At 39.7% G+C, this 17,611-nt stretch overlaps 1 protein-coding gene across 7 annotated transcripts in view; it reads left to right on the plus strand.

Annotated features, from left to right (window-relative positions):
- ASAP2 (ArfGAP with SH3 domain, ankyrin repeat and PH domain 2) overlaps positions 1–17,611 on the plus strand; it is a 413,895-nt gene that overhangs the window by 241,108 nt on the left and 155,176 nt on the right. For all 7 annotated transcript variants that reach the window (XM_029595831.1, XM_029595830.1, XM_029595833.1 and 4 more), the window contains 6 exons: positions 3,665–3,752; positions 6,345–6,393; positions 10,558–10,724; positions 12,784–12,917; positions 15,056–15,150; positions 15,575–15,764. In XM_029595831.1, the coding sequence (XP_029451691.1) occupies positions 3,665–3,752; positions 6,345–6,393; positions 10,558–10,724; positions 12,784–12,917; positions 15,056–15,150; positions 15,575–15,764 (723 nt within the window). The remainder of the gene's footprint in view (positions 1–3,664; positions 3,753–6,344; positions 6,394–10,557; positions 10,725–12,783; positions 12,918–15,055; positions 15,151–15,574; positions 15,765–17,611) is intronic.

Below are 17,611 nucleotides of genomic sequence, written 5' to 3' on the forward strand. Positions count from 1 at the left end.
ATGGTGAAAGATTTCAAAAGGGCATGGGATGTGCCTGTTCTATATAACCCTGATAATAAAAATTATATACACAAAAAAAAAAAAAGGGCATGGGATAAACACTGTGGATCCCTAAAGGCAAGGGGGAGGGCAATGAAATAAGAGGTATGGGGGTAACTTGCTGGTGTGGCAGATACTACCTTTAACAAATAAGTCTTCATACTGCTGATGCAATTCCATCATTGCTCGCTGCTTCAGTGGCAGGGGAAAAAGAGGAAAAGTGGAATTGGATTCAGACAACAATCAACAAGGACATTGAACCGTACAGTCTGGGAAAACAAATAAGCATGAGGGTAACTTGCTTGATGCGGCAATTACTACCCTTAAGCAAAAAGTCTGATACTACACTTCTGATGCAATGCCAACATTGCTCTCTGCTTCAGCATCAGGGGTTGAAAGGAAATTAGACTCAAACAGTAACCAACAAGAGCCCTGACCTTGGCGGTCTGAGTAACTGATAAGTATGGCAAACTAATAACTATGGGAGTTTGCTGGGTAGACTGGATGGGCCATTAGGTCCTTTTCTGCTTTCACTATGTTTCGGTTTCATTTTTTATTTTTAATTTACAGATTGCTTTTATGAAGTTTCCAAAGTGATGAACATCACTTGACAACATAAATCCATATACATATGCATCAGTCAGAGGTGCTGGAGTTACTAGAGATTGTTTTTGTTTACCCTAAATCCAAACTCATCTTGACAATTCAATTGAAATTTATAAAGACTCTGCTAGACAGAACTTTGAGCCATGGCTTTTCCCCCTGTCAGCAGCATCACGGACTTAATGTCCTCTGTGGAGAAAATGAAATGGAGTAGGCTAAGAATATTGGGCCTTATGGCTTTGATAGTTCACATAATTCTGATAGCACCATCCATATGAGAGATTTTCAATGAACACTACACTCCCAAAGGACCCAAACCACTTATGGGCTACAGGAATGCATCATTATCCTGCAGAAGTTCAGAGACTCACTGTCTTGATGTCTCTTCCAATCTAATCTGGCCAGGGGCATGCCTTTTGAAATTCACGGTAAATTGTACTCACCATAAATATATCCTTGCTGGGTTGTAGGGCTCATATGAATAGTTTCGACATCCAGGATCACTGGATTCTTATTTATTAAAAAAAAATGTAATATATATTGCATAAACAGTAAAAATAAATACAAATTAAAAAAATTATAATAAAAGCGGTTTACAAACTTCACATACATAATAAAACAATCAACATGATTTCACATGTGAATAACACCTACTTGTTACTGACAACCTCCACCCTATCCTACAAAACCATATTACCCCATCACCCTGTCAGTACTTTGGCTAATATTGACGCCCAGACATACGGGATCTATTTCCTTCAGTTAGTACAAAATTCAGCAGCCAGGGTACTTTCAGGTGCGCGTGCATGAATGCAAGACCATTTTACCTCTGTGCTGTCATCCTTACACTGTCTACCTATCAGATGGAGGGTTCAATTTAAACTGGCCTGTCCACAGACTCTTGTATGAGAACCTTGGGCTTTGGCCAAATACTACTTTAAGGATTTTAAAGCCACCTTGACAAGGGGATGCTAACTTTTAAATGGCTGTGCAGGTGTACATGCATACTGACTCGCACAAATGGATGTGGCCATTTTATAACATGCGCAAGCATATTTAACCTTAGTGGGGCTTGTTGATGGCCCATAATGTCAGAGACTTAGTTGTGTTGATAACGCGAGGTCAACCTTTATTGAGGAGAAATACAGAACTGTAACATGGACTCATTTCATACATTTACATCTCATTATTGTTTAGATGCAGATTCCCAGTGCAACAGCAGGTTTGTGGGCAGTCTATTTTCTGGGACTTTTTGAATGTTAGAACTCAACTGAAGCACTCCCCATGGCCCATTTTTATTACTTACAGTTGTGCATAAGTTCACTTTTAAAAATGGTGTAACTTAAGCATTTTGTGAAATGCAGGTTGTTATAAAATACCCTCCCTTTCACTAAGATGAACTTGTTTTTAGAGTAAATAAAATTGTTTACCCTGTGTTATCTGAAGACAGAAGTTCACCAGTCATGCTGCATATCCCTTCCCTTCTTCCTTTCTTGAGTTCAGCTCACTAGTGTGATTTACAGAACTGAGGCACACTAAATCAGCACTCTTGTCCAGCGGGTTCTTCTAATCTTTGCTGGAAAGCTCTAGAAAAAGTGTTCTGTGTTGATACCATTGGATATTCTCACCCACCTGTGTGACTGGTGAACTACTGTTTTTAGAGAGCACTTTATTATAGGTAAGCAACTTTATTTTACTGCCAGAGGCCTGGAAGCAGTCATTGCCACTTAAATTTTCTCTCATAGCAACATTGTAGATGATGGCAGAGAGAGACCAATGTCCTCATCCACTCTGCCCAGTTAAATTCCTGTCTGCTGTGATAAGGGTGTATCCAGCTGTCAGACATAGAACGTGACCACTTGTAGAATCTCCCTTTTTTATCCAATACAGTTTTTGTTATCGTTCTCATCTGAATGCCACCATGCTGTCAGATTAGTATAGAAATTCCTCTACTTAGTGCACACTCAGCATCTCTTCCTTCCCAACTCTATCTTCAAGGTTTGTAATAATGTATTTATTAATAACTTTTATATACCGACATTCCTGTATAAAATACAAATCACACCGGTTTACAATAAAAACATAACTTCGCCTGTGAGCGTTACATAGAACTATCAACAAATTATATTAAAAAGCATACATTACCTTTGTCAGAAATGTAAAACAATTATAAAGTAGAAATTGTTAACAAGGGGAATATTAAAACTAGGGGATGCACGAAGGGATGCTAACTTGACCATTGGCCGAACCTCTCCACTTCTAGGTCCCCTGTGTAATCTGCCAGATAGACCTGGCCATGTGAGTGCCTATGTTTCCGCTAGGACTTCTGGTACTGGTGTTAATTCTGCTGATTGAATTTGTAACCTGAAATTTGATTTTGATTTTGAATTTTTTTTTTAGATCTAATTACTTCCCTTTCCAAATCTGAGCTCAAAGTGCATTATAAATTCAGGTAGCGTTGATGGGCTTCCAGCCCCAGAGAACTTACAAACTCTGGGCCTGATTTATTAAGGTTTTTCTCTGTCTGTGGGCAAAAATGCTTAGCAAATGAAGCCGTGAGTTTGTACCTGAGGCAATAGACGTAAACTAATTTACCTAAGGTCACAAAAATAGTCAGTGGGAGAACTGGGATTTGAGCCCTGCTTTCCTTGGTCCTAGCCCAATGCTTTAACCACAAGACTATTCTTCCACTCTGGTTTTATTGGGATATGATATTTCTAAGTCAGACCACATTTACTTCCTGGGAACTGGTGCTCCCGGAATATATACATCTGCAGAATTCCTCTGTACACAAATCCCACGATCAAATTGTGGGTTAGTCCCCAATGACAGCACATCAACTTCTTTCTCTTCTTTTCTGTAATTGCCTGTCCTATTGTCTTGTCTTTTTTCCCCTCATGATTCTAATTCCAGCTATAGTTGATGAAAAACAAATTGTTATGGTCCTTCATTGTATGAGATGAAGAGAGGTTTCTGCTAACCATATTTTCCTGATTTCTTGCTTTTAATTTTATTTTATTAGGTGAATACACCACCTGCAAAGCTCAATCTGTTAACCTGTCAGGTAAAAACAAACCCAGAGGAGAAAAAAAGTTTTGATCTCATATCACGTAAGTTTATAACTTAAAAAAAATTTTTTTTTTTATTTGCATGTGATATGATTTTTAAAAATTATTATGACATATGTTGACAAAATCACATGAAAGAAAATAAAAGCAAATCTCTATTACTTAAGAACATAAGAAGTTGCCATACTGGGTAAGAGCAAGGGTCCATTAAGCCCAACATCCTGTTTCCAACAGTGGCTAATCCAGGTTGCAAGTACCTGGCAAGTACCCAAACATTAAATAGATCCCATGCTACTAAAACTGATATTAAGCAGTAGCTACTCCCTGAAGAGGTAATTTTCAAAAGAAGTTAAATGTGTAAATGTACCTACTATTGTAACAATTTTCAAAAGCCATTTACTTGTGTAAAATGCACTTACTCAAGTAAATCCTATGGACAATTCAATGGCATATATTTTAGCAATTTTAAAAAGCCCACTTACTCGAGTAAAGTGCATTTACTCAAGTAAAAACCCAGTTTTAGTCAAGTAAATGCTTTTTTAAAATCAGGCACTAAGTCAACTTGATTAATAGCAGTTAAAGGACTTATTTTCCAGGAACTTATCCAAACCTTCTTTAACCCAGCTACATTTAACTGCCTTAACCCATCCTCTGGCAATAAATTCCAGAGCTTAATTATGCATTGAGTGAAAAAGAATGTTCTTTGATTTGTTTTAATTGTGCTACTTGCAAACTTCATGGAGTGCTCCCTAGTTCTTGTATTATCTGAAAGAGTAAATAATTGATTCTCATTTACCCATTCAAAGCTTTTCATGATCTTATACATTTCTCTCATATACCCCTTCAGCCATCTCTCCTCCAAGCTGAACAGCCCTAACCTATTTAGCCTTTCCTCTTAGGGGAACCATTCAGTCCTCTTTATTTATTTAGTCATTCTTCTCTGTAACTTCTTCAGTGCAACTATATCTTTTTTGAGATGCGGTGACCAGAATTATACACAGCACTCAAGGTGCAGTCTCACCATGGAGCCATATAGAGGAGTTATGACATTTTCTGTTTTATTTGCCATTTCCTTCTTAATAATTGTTAACAGTCTGTTTGCCTTTTTGATCACTGCAGCACACTGAGCCTATAATTTTAATGCATTATGCACTATGACACTTAGATCTTGTTCATGGGTAATAACTCCTAATACGGAACCTAATATTGTGTAATTACAGCATGGGTTATTTTTCCCTACATGCATCACCTTGCACTTGCCAACATTAAATTTCATCTGCCATTAGGATGCCCAATCTTCCAGTCTCTCAAGGCCCTCCTGCAGTTTATCACAGTCTGCTTGTGATTTACCAGAAACTACTCTGAATAATTTTGTGTCATCTGCACATTTGATCACCTCACTCATCATAACCATTTCCAGAACATTTATAATGGGGGTTGCCAATTCCAATCCTCAAGAACCACAAACCGGTCAGGTTTTCAGGATATCCACAATGAATATGCATGAAATAGATTTGCATACAATGGAGGCAGTGAATGCAAATCTATTTCATGCATATTCATTGTGGTTGTCCTGAAAAACCTCTCTTGTTTGTGGCTCTTGAGGACCGGAGTTGGCCACCCCTGATCAAGTACAGAACTCTGAGGCACTCCACTGTTTACCTTTTTTCTCTAAGAAAACTGACCATTTAATCCTACTCTCTGTTTCTTGTCTTTTAGCTAGTTTGCAATCCACAAAAGGACATCGCCTCCTATCCCATGACTTTTTAGTTTTCTTACAAGCCTTTCATGTGGGACTTTGTCAAATGTATTCTGTAAATCCAAGTACACTACATCTACGGTTCATGTTTATCCACATGCTTATTCACCCCTTCAAAAAAGTATAGCAGATTTGTGAGGCAAGACTTCCCTTGTGTCCATGCTGGCTGTGTCCCATTAAACCATGTCTCTCTATATGTTCTGTGATTTTATTCTTTAGAATGGTTTCTATGATTTTTCCTGGCCCTGAAGTCAGGCTGTCACTGGTCTATAGTTTCCTGGATCACCCTTGGAGCCCTTTTAAATATCGAGGTTACATGGACAATTTTAATGATAGGTTACAAATTACTATTAATAGGTCTGAAATTTCATTCTTGAGTTCCTTACGAACACTGGGATGTATACCATCTAGTGATTTGTTATTCTTTAGTTTGTCAATCTGGCCTACTCGGACTTCCAGTTTCACCATGATTTAGTTCAGTTCATCTGAATCATCACCCTTGAAAACAATCTCCCCAACATCCTCATTAGTAAACACTGAAGTAAAGAATTAATTTAGTCTTTCCAATGTGGTCTTATCTTCCCTAAGTGCCCCGTTAGCTTCTCGAGCATCTAACAGGCCAACTGACTCCCTCGCCGGCTTCGTGCTTTGGAAATATTTTTAAAAGTTTTATTATGAGTTTTTGCCTTTATGGTCAACTTTATTTAAAATTCTCTCTTAGCCTTTCTTATCAGTGTGCTCCATTTAACTTGCTAATGCTTATGCTTTTTCATATTTTCTTTAGATTGATCCTTCTTCCACCATTAATAGTGTACTTTTATAATCAAATGTGGGATAATTTTTATTGAATGTTTCACTTTTTCTATTTCGTGCAGATGATAGAACATATCACTTTCAAGCTGAGGATGAGCAAGAATGTCATATGTAAGAACCATCTTTTTGCTGCTGCTTCTCTAAACCTGATTGTGGTGATCTTTTAAAGCTTAAATGGGTTACAAATGGTTTCTGGTTTTATGATATCTACTGTTTGTACATGTGTTGTTTTTTTTTCTTTTTTGGTTTCTTTTTGTATATTTTATTAAAGTACATAAAACAATTAAAACACAGGAGAGTACAACTCCAAGTAAGCTTTAGATATAAATCTCCACTCCTATCTACTCTTCCAACCAAGCACCCTATCACCTCCTAGCCAACTTAGTATAGATAATGGAATAAGAAACACAATTTTATATCCTAACAGAATGCTATCAGTCTTGTGAATTAGCCAAGCTGAAAGATTTTCCAAATAACATCACATTTTGATAGGATGTTATTTTTATTCGCAATTAACTTATCCATATAATGAGCATCTCTTAAATATTAGTATACTGAAGGTAAATTCGGGGTTGTAGATTTCTTCTGGCAAGCAGCCAAGGCACATCTAGCTGTAATTATAATTTGCATTATTAATAGATTCAATGATTTCACATTGGGAGTGGAATGACCCATGAGAAATATTTGAGTCGATAATATGAGTAACATTTTTAATCAATCTTATGACCAAATCCCAGTAGTTATAGGCAACAGTACATTGCCATGATATATAGAACAAAATCCTAGCACCCCCACATGAGTGCCAGCAATCCACTTTAACATTCAGATATATTTTATGAAGATGCTCAAGAGTGAGGTACTGCCTAAATAATATAACTGTTCTCAACCAATAACATAGAAACAGAATTCCTCCCGGGTATTTTCATCCAAGGGTTTTCACCCAAGTGCAAGGTTGGTGGGATTTGAGCCACTAACACTGTGGTGACAAACCAGAGCTCTGCAAAGAGAACTGTTTTACCTGTGAGGAATTGGGGAAGCTGTAGTGTTGTTACCTTCCTAGCTACTGTGGGCTGGGCTATGCTCAGCAGGACTCCCATTGGCTATAGGTAAACCCTACATGCTCACCCAGCTGTTGCTAAGATGAGAGTTCTCTACTGTCACAATGTCTCCTGGACTTCATTGCTGGGTCTGAACAAGGCTGCACTGAAGTATAGTGAGTTGGATTGGATCTTCCTCCTCAGATTACCCTGTAAGGGATACTGCATTTTTTTAAATAGTCTAATGAGTTTGCAGGGAACAACCAAAGAACATCAACTGAAACCACAGCTATTGTTTTGTTTTGTTAGACCCTGACACTAAATCCCTTTCGCAGGCCACTAGGTGTTAGGGTTTATTGGTCAATTCTCCATTGAGCATTTCATAAATCTTAGAAATCAATACCCTACAACAGTTAACTTTAGTGCAGTACCCTTCAAAATGTCAAATTTAATGCCTGCAGAATCCACAAAGTGCTTTAACTGAAGATATGGAAATTTAACCTAATCAGTTAATTATATTTCTCAAGCATATGATCAAAATAAGTGGTTTATGATTATCTTAAATTTGAAACAATTCATTCAAAAAATAGTGTCACAAAGCATATGAATATTGCGTGGTGGTAGTAGTTGAAAATCAATACTCAAGAATGTAAACTAACATACCACAATAAATAAACAATGATTTTTAGTGACCATCATAATTGGGCAGTATGTGTTTGAGTATACATCATCGGGTGTGCAACGCACATCTTAATCATTGCCACATCTTAATCATTGCCATTTCTTTGGGCCGACTATGACAATCGTGAATTAACTTTTGAGCTTGCTTGACTTGCGAGCGTACTTAAGTGTAGATATGATATCACCTAAGTTTTGCATCACAAAAAAATTGAAAAAATGGTCGATGATTAAATAATGTGGCAATGATTAAGATGTGCGTTGCACACCCAATGATGTGTACTCAAACACATACTGCCCAATTATGATGGTCACTAAAAATCATTGTTTATTTATTGTGGTATGTTAGTTTACATTCTTGAATATCTTAAATGTGAACCAGCTGAGAGAGGCTGAAGGCTTCCCAACACTTAGTCTATAGAGAAGTCCTGGCATAAAGGTTTTATTGAACCTTATTGGAGACCAATGAGAATATTTCCTTTCACCCACTAAAGAAATTTTCCATATAATCCCATATCTTCAAAGTTGAATGAATAATAGGAGAAAAATAAACTGTGGAAGGCTTCTTGGACAGCCAGACCAAAGCCCATAAATATATAGCCCCAAGAGTAGCCTGCTATATCTGAACCCATTGTTTCACATCAACTTCCCATGCCAATCCAAGACCACCTGCATTTGAGAAGCCAAATAATCTGTTTTTAATTAATATATGTACTTTTCCCAGATAGCATGAAAACATATTTGAGCTGAAATATTAGGACATGGATTTTACATTGGGAACTAGCCTAGATCTGAGCAAATCATGTAAAATGTTGGTCATGCATGTTGCATTTTACTGCAGTTTGTGCTACATGCACCAGTGAATTTTAGGTTTATAAAAATAGGTCTTATTTTCAGTACTGTATATTTTTGAGATTATTTACCTAAATTTGATGCGAGAACCTGGCTAATTTGCATTGTTTGAGAATGGGAATTAGTCATCCTTTGGCTAGCAAAAGAGAAATTTATTTTTTGCTCCATAAGACGCACCTGACCATAAGACGCACCTAGGATTCAGAGGGGGAAAATAAAAAAAAAAAAATTTGTGCTAAACCGGCTCTGCGTCTGGGCGTCTTATGGAGCAAATTAGGGGAGTGCATAGCTTTTTTTTTTCTCTCCATTTTGTTTTCGGGTCTGGGGAGGGCCATTTCGGTCCACTCCCCAGATCAGAAAACTTTTCTTTCTCTGGGAACCCCTCCCCCCCCAAAAAAAACCCCATCCCAACCCTTTAAATTAATTAACAACCCCCACCCTACTGACCCACCTCCAAGACCTGCCGACTTAATTTACTACAACCCCCCACCCTCCTGACCCACCCAAGACCTGCCGACTTAATTTACTACAACCCCCCACCCTCCTGACCCACCCAAGACCTGCCGACTTAATTTACTACAACCCCCCACCCTCCTGACCCCCCCCAAGACCTGCCGAACGTCCCTGGTGGCCCAGCGGGGGTCTGGGAGCGATCTCCTCGGCTTCGGCCGTCGGCTGCCAGTAAACAAAATGGCGCCGACGGCCCTTTGCCCTCTCCATGTCACTGAGACCAACCAATAGCAGCGGTCGGTCCCAGTGACATAGTGAGGGCAAAGGGCCGTCGGCGCCATTTTGATTACTGGCAGCCGACGGCCCTTTGCCCTTACTATGTCACAGGGACTACCGCTGCCATTGGTCGGTTCCAGCGACATAGTGAGGGCAAAGGGCCGTCGGTGCCATTTTGATTACTGGCAGCCGACGGCCCAAGCCCGGGAGATCGCTCCTGGACCCCCGCTGGACCACCAGGGACGTTTGGCAGGTCTTAGGGGGGTCAGGAGGGTGGGGGGTTGTAGTAAATTAAGTCGGCAGGTCTTGGGGGAGTCAGGAAGGAGGGGGGGTTTTGTTAGATTTTTAGTTTTTTTTTTTTTGTTTTTTTTTTATATTCGCTCCATAAGACGCTCATACATTTTCCCCCCACTGTTGGGGGAAAAAAAGTGCGTCTTATGGAGCAAAAAATACGGTAACTCTTGATGTTGTGACTGCTTTTTAAAATTCATCTGATTACCACACTAGTTGTATATATATATGAGAACATACAGGGAAAACTACTGGAGACTTATAGCTTCATTTCATGATCCCCTTTATCTGACAAAATAGAATGAGTTTCCGAATTCTGGAATTATTTAATCAAGCCACAATATTTTACTGTGGGAGGGGAGAAATATCATGGAGGAAAATGGTATAGCAGTTTCACAGCAACATTTTTATCATGGAAAAATCCCACAATGAAAAAATATCTGTGTAACGGGGGAAAAACATGCAATGGTAGCCCACTTTTTCTGGGGCTGCCATCGTGTTACAGCTTAGTAAATCTACCCCTCTGTTAGTTGGTAAACCTTAGGGTTTTAATAAACTGGATCAAGGCAAAGTGGGGAACTGGTAAAAAAAAAAAAATTAGGTGAGAAGAGAATAAGTAGGAGCTTACAGTGTAATAAGATGAAAAAAAAATATGAAATTATAAAAAAAAAAAAATGCATTGTTTTTTTAGATGGATGTCTGTACTACAGAACAGCAAAGAAGAAGCTTTAAATAATGCATTTAAAGGTGGTCACAGCACTGGAGAAAATAATATTGTCCAAGAACTGACAAAAGAAATTATATCTGAGGTTCAAAGAATGACTGGAAATGATGTATGTTGTGACTGTGGAGCCCCAGGTAACTTAGTTGAATATTAAATCTGAACAGTAGGATTCCTTAGATATTTTTCTAAGAATGATTAACTGTTCATGTGTATAGAACATTACCCAGTACAATCTTTAACTTTGATTAAATGTCCTATTTTTCTGCTATTTTATAATCTGCCTGCTGTGTACCACTGGTTAGATATGGTTACATACTAGATGGGACTGTCAATGTACTTCCGCCTGTGAATGGGCCACCTGGCCATATGAAAAGGGGACAACCCTAAAAAAAAAAAAAATCTTTCATGATTTAAAAATGATTATCAAAAACAAAAATTATGCTGCTGAGTCTGTAACAAAACATGGAAACTGGACGCCATTTCAGGAAATCTGGCCAAGTAAGCTCTACTACTTTAAGGGGGAAAGTCTTGAGATATAGATATAGAGATAGAGATATAGAGATATAGATATAGATATATCTCTTATCGGGCGCTGGAGGTTTGTCAAACCTGGGTCCGGTGCCCGGAACGGCCAGAGAGGGTCCCGTGGACCAAGTGAGGAGGCCCTCTTTGTCGATGTCTTCTGTTTCTTCTTTGCTGTCCAGGCGAGGAGTGCATCGATGGCGTCGGGGCATAGGAGCCCGATCGCAGCCGCGCCATTTTTTTCAGCGCGCTGACGTTTGGCCCGGGGGGACATTCGACCACAGTCTCGGCAAGAGGCTTAGTCGCGGTCCGGCCCGAGGCGAATGTAGTAATAGTTATGTCTATGAGTGATGGACATATCTTTGCCACATTGGCAGTATTTAAATCCCGATGGCTTGGGAGCCATCGCAACAGCAAAAACTAAAAAAAAAAAATTGGAAAAAATGAGAGGAAAAAACCCGCGTGCGAAACTGCTCACGGAAAAAAAAGAGACTGAGGGAAAGTGGAGGTTCGCGCAGGAAGCCAACCGCGCAGCCACACAGAGTCAAAGCTCTGTGACTCACTGAAGAAAACTCCTCCTACTCCCGGTCGCATACACGCTCCCAGGCAGCATGGCTAATTCAACCCTGCTATCGATGGGAAATCATAGCTGTACTAGGAAAAATCCTTACTGTTTGACCATAAAACAAAGAATTCAAATTCCTAAAATATAATCTCATTACTTTATTATCATGCACAGTAACAAAAGATACTAGCAAGGTACATCGCTCTATAACCTCCAGATCAAAATTATCCAAAAAATTCATCAAGTTAAACAATTCTATGGAGGGCTGAGCAGTTTGGTTCTGTTTGAGTTAACACAGGCCAAAAAATACATCATCAACACAGGCTTAGCTGGTATCAAAGGGAAGTTGCCGAAGGGAGTGGGTTGCTCCAACTGCGCTGAAGTTAATGGAGAAGATCCCGTAGCTGTCCCCAAATTGCCTCCACCAACCAACGCAGAAGAAGGCGACCGCAGGTTAGAGCCATCACTCGCTTTGACCTCCACTGGTGATGAAAGCTGCTGAACTGAGATTCTGAAACCCCACAGGCCCCCCTCCACTGTGGCCACTTTGGCGTCATCCACAAGCGCCGCAGATGGTCTATGAGGAGACCCGCATCTCTCAGCCGGCAGGGATCACTGATTCAAGAGGCTAAGGGAAACCTTCTCTCCTAGTGAAATGGATGCTCCTTTGCCATGGTTCACATTGGGGACCACAGCCCCTTGCTCTGTAGTTGTCAGAAACATGTATACTGTAATGGGCCACTGGCAGAAAAGGTGAGAGAGCTCAGGAGGGAAAACTCTCACTGTTCCCTTATGCTTAGACAGCATTTCAAAGAAGGAAACTCTGAAAAAAAAAGGTACTGCTCAACAGCCAGACATGTGCACACTCATGCTGCTATCTTGCTCCTCCTCATCCTTGTTCCTGTTTCTTTAAAACTTCTTTGAGAAATTTACATTTTCTTTCAATGAGCCAAATTGAGTGGTTTTCCATCCCTTCTTTGGAGAATTATTTTGCCCCTGGATAGACATATTTTCAGCAAGACCCTGTTTTATATAATTATTTCCAACATATGGACTGTTGGAAAGCATAAAATGTGCTGAAGACAATTATTTTATTTACTTTCTAGAACCAACATGGCTTTCAACGAATCTGGGTATTCTGACATGCATTGAATGCTCAGGAATCCATAGGGAGCTTGGTGTTCACTATTCCAGAATACAGTCACTTACACTAGATGTGCTGGGAACATCTGAACTACTGGTAAGCTTTATTATAACCTACAAAGTAACAGAGAACTGTTTCATTTGTCACATGCTCTTTTCTTTTGAATGATTTTTATTCAGCTGTCAAAATGAATAACTGGATATTTCTAAAAGTCAACTTTTGCAGTCTTATTGAACTAAAATTTGAAAGTCGATACAAAATAAAATCTTTTACAAAAATGACAAATAATTAATAAATAGTAAATGTAGATAAACTCACTATTAATGGTAAAGCTAAAGTATGTTAGCAGTCTCAAAAGCCTGTAATTTTGAAATCTGTCGAATATATAGCCTACTTCCGATTCCCTAACAGCTCTCTCCACATGGTAAACCACAGGACAGTGAAAAATCACTTCATGCCTAGCCTGATCTGCAGCGATGAAGAAATGTTATGATCCGAAAATGATTAACTCAGAATCATTGACCTGGCATTTCTCCTCACAATGTAGTTTAAACCACAATTTCTTTAAAAAAAAAAAAAAAAGTCCCAGGCCAGTCACTAATTCTGCAAGACCAGAACAGAACTCTGCATGTTGACAGTTATAAAATTAAGAAGAAAATTGGTTACAATAATCAATAAAAGATTTTGTAGAGCCTGGAATTTTTCAGTAAGAATTGGTTTAAATTGAAAATGAAGAGTTTTATATCATTTTAGTAGTGCTGTGCACTACCTGTATTCCAGGAGTGAGCAAACTATGGCTTGCAGGCCAAAATCAGCCTGTCTGTCTCTCCTCCTTCTAGCCTGCCTACCTCCTGCAGGTCCCCTATATGATCTGATCCACTGCCATCCTCCAGTGGTCTGCCTAAGCAGCCCAACATCATCAGCGATGGCCCGTAATGACGTGATGATGTACACCACATGGGCCATTGATGATGTCTGGCTGCGCCTTGGGAAGTCTGATGGAGAGGATGATGACTTCATGTTGGCATCCTGGATGAGGTGCTTAATGTTGCTGAAGAGGAGAGGAGCAGGAGCAGTTCCGTTGTTTCGAGCAGAGAGTTGTTGCTTCTTCTCTCCAGGTTAGGCTTCCTGTGCAGTCATCCAATGGAGCTTGGGGCCGCAGCAAGAAGAGAAGCAATGAGCAAGGCAGGCAGGAAGGGGCCACCCAGGGCCATGGATCGGCACAGATTATCTCCCCTCCCTCAGCCTGAGAAGGGCAAAAGGAAAGGTACAAAAGAACACTGGTTCCATCTTAGCAACCAACTCACAACCCCCCCCCCCCCCAGCTGCTGTTAACATAGACCTTCATGCCTTGTCGCCCACCATTCCATCTATCCGTGTGGATACTTCAGCGAGCATCAGCCTGTGACTGAACCTCACGGGCAGAGCTAGCACGCAGGCTGCACAGCACCCCGTGCAACTACAGGTGCAAGCTCCTGTCGCCCTGTGTGTAATTGTTTCTCCAGCAGACTCTTGGCTCCACGTTATTAATGAAAGGTAAAATGTGTTAAGTACAGTCAATGCTGTCGGCAAGACTGAGTGTGGGTATTAAATGTAAGAAAACAAGGCTGTGCATCAAACTGTTGTAGTAGTGTACACTACTAAGTGTAATGTTGTCTTGGACTGAAGGCCTCTGGAGATTGGAGTTCAAATCAAAGATATGCTGTGACTGGTGCATCTGATGGAAACATTCAGAGATGTACTGAGATGGTGGGGTTAGGAAGAATAAAGTAAGAGCTAATATGTGCTACTGAATAATAAGCTTGCTGCACTTGACTGGGAAAAGGCTTAGGGGAAAAAAAGAATGGAATATAGAGTAAAATTCTCTTGCTGAGGCTCATTGAATCTCTTTGGCTTGTGGCAGAATTGAATGTGAGAGAGGGAAAAGGGATGTGTGTGAGAGAGCGAGAGATGTACGCGAGGGTGAGAACGAGCTTTATGGGGGATTATAAATGGGAGCCAGTAATGTGGCCACAGAAGTTTGCCCACCTGTTTTCTGTTCTGTTTATTAATCCTTGGAGATGAGCCCTCCAAAATTGGACACAATACTCCAAATGTGGTGTCTTCTATTGTTTTGCAAAGAATACAGTAAAAAAAAAAAATTAATAATAACTTGGGCCTTATAGGGTGAAATTAAATGTTTATAGTTCAGTGACTGAACCAAAGATTAAAAATAGAGAGATGTATTTTCACAGCTTGCTAAGAATATTGGGAATGCAGGATTCAATGAGATTATGGAGGCTTGCCTACCAGCTAATGAAATGGTTAAGCCCAGCCCAAGCAGTGATATGTAAGTAAAGAAAACATCTTTTTTTTTTCTTCATATAAAACTTTTTCTTAAACGTCATGAAATATTCAGCTCTCTTGTATTTTAATAAGAAAATTATGGAATATTGTTATTTCAAATTTAGATATTCATATTAAAGGAAATAAAGTGCAGCATATTCTGTGAAAGACTGCCTTGTAAAACAGTTTGCTAATCTTTCCGCTTGTAAACAAAAGGCTGAAAGAATCGGGAATGATATCACTACATATGCGGTATTGTGAGTCCTGTTGGGCATAATCATTTGAAGCATCTGCTAACCTGCTTCCTATTATGGTTTTGTACTGGATTGGAAGAAACACAGCAGTTTCTCAAAATCCCTATTTTAAGTGCAAGTGAAATGCATGCCTAATGTGATCGTAAAATCTTGAAATTTCATGTTGTCTTTTAGGAATGCTAGAAAAGATTACATAACTGCAAAGTACATTGAAAGGAAATATGCAAGGAAGAAATGCGTTGATAATGCAGTTAAGCTATACAATCTTTGTGAAGCAGTCAAAGGAAGAGACATTTATGGATTGATACAGTTGTATGCTGATGGTGTGGATCTAACAGAAACCATTCCGCTAGCAAATGGACACGTAAGATATCCATTGTTCATTGACCAGCTTCGCCTAAGAAATTTTCTTGTGACATTGTTTAGTTTGAAAGATAATACAAGTGCATCTATTGTTTTTTTTAAAGTTGGATGCTTTCACATCTGAGGAAATGTAACTTTTCTCTCTAACATCTACAATAAACCACACTGATGTGTCACATTCCTTGTTACCCACAGTCAGAGGACTGTTCTAGAGCTTTTCTGGAAAGCTTTTGAGCATTCATTGGAGAGTCTGGTTCCCACAAGCTGCCTCATCTCTGCTACCTTCATTTTAGGCTCTGACAGTTTTTCTTTCACTTTGTTTGACACTTAGTTCTGACTTTTTTCGGTCAAGTTTTTCTAATTGTCCCTTCAACATTCTCCTAACTTGTCTAATCCGCTCAGAATCAAATCTATATACTTACTATCTATATAGGTATCTTGATGATTCTCCACTCTGGCCGAACATGAGACGGAAAACTTTGGGACAGATTAGGACCAACAGGCCGATACAGAAGAGTGTGCTTGGCCAAGCGCATCATTTAGCCCCCATTTGGCTGCGCATTTTAGACGCGCTGTTATTACCCCTTATACTGTAAGGGGTAATAGCACATGGAAAACGCGCATCCAGCCACCCCAAAACTAATAGCGCTCATCACATGCAAATGCATGTTTATGAGCCTATTAGTTATTACCCCGGAATAGCCTGAAAGTAAAATGTGCATTAACCTTAGAAAGCACCAGGAAAGTGTACAGAAAAGCAGAAAAAACTGCTTTTCTGTACACCCTTCGACTTGCTATCATAGCGATATTAAGTTGGAGGCACCAAAAAAATAAAAAATCTGCCTGCTTGGTCGGCAGGTTCGAAAATGGACACTCAATTTTGCCGGTGTCCGTTTTACAAACCCGTGGCTGTCAGCGGGTTTGAAAAACAACACCAGTAAAATTAAGCATCGGTTGTCGGACCCTGTGATAGCCGCCGCTTCCACTAATAAGGAGACGCTAGGGACGCGCTAGTGTCCCTAGCGTCTCCTTATTAGTATGGGCCCTAATTTGAATACAAAATCACACGCCCAGGAGAGGTGCCTGGGTGCGCATCGGGAGAGCGGGTGCTCGCCTCGGCGCGCCGGCTCGCCCACACATTGTACTGCATCAGCCTGCAAGTAATACAGATAGTACTGTAAACAATGGTCAGTTCGCCTTTAACCACTATGTGGTATGTGAAAATGTCCTTGAAATCAAGGTCTATCGAGATCCACACCTACCTATTTTCCATACATTAAGGGACATTTTGACTGTAATACCTCGCAGGTAGTGTTTGCCGTCCAGTGTCCTTGTAAGAAGTTATACATTGGTCACAGGAAATTTCATTTACTCTTGGCACACTGTGGCCTGAGATGGCTTGAACTACATGACTGAATGGGAGTCTTTTTTTGAAAAAGATAGCTGGCTTAAGGCTCCTCAACTAGTTTTGCCCAATGTCACGAATCTCCCAGTCTCACTTTGAATTTACACATGGGAGCATTTAAATATCTTGGAGGTCCTGTGATTTCTCTGACTTGTTTTGGTTTTTGAATGGTGAAATAAGAAAAAAGGCTGAGGTGTAAATGCCTGGGCGGATAGAGCTGTCGTTTAATGACACCAACATAGTAAATATTTTGCAATTACATTAGTTGGACTGACTGGGATTCCTTTTTGTTAAAAAATATTTTTTCGATTTAATTAAGAATCTTTGAAATGAGACTAGTGATAAAACCATGATGACTATAAAAATATGAATTAATGACACAAGCTATCTGAAATGTAAATTTATGATGATGTGTGAACTTAGTACTAGATGGTACTCCACAT

This window comes from Rhinatrema bivittatum, chromosome 3, assembly GCF_901001135.1.
Source record: "Rhinatrema bivittatum chromosome 3, aRhiBiv1.1, whole genome shotgun sequence".
In the NCBI taxonomy this organism is placed as follows: Eukaryota; Metazoa; Chordata; class Amphibia; order Gymnophiona; family Rhinatrematidae; genus Rhinatrema; species Rhinatrema bivittatum.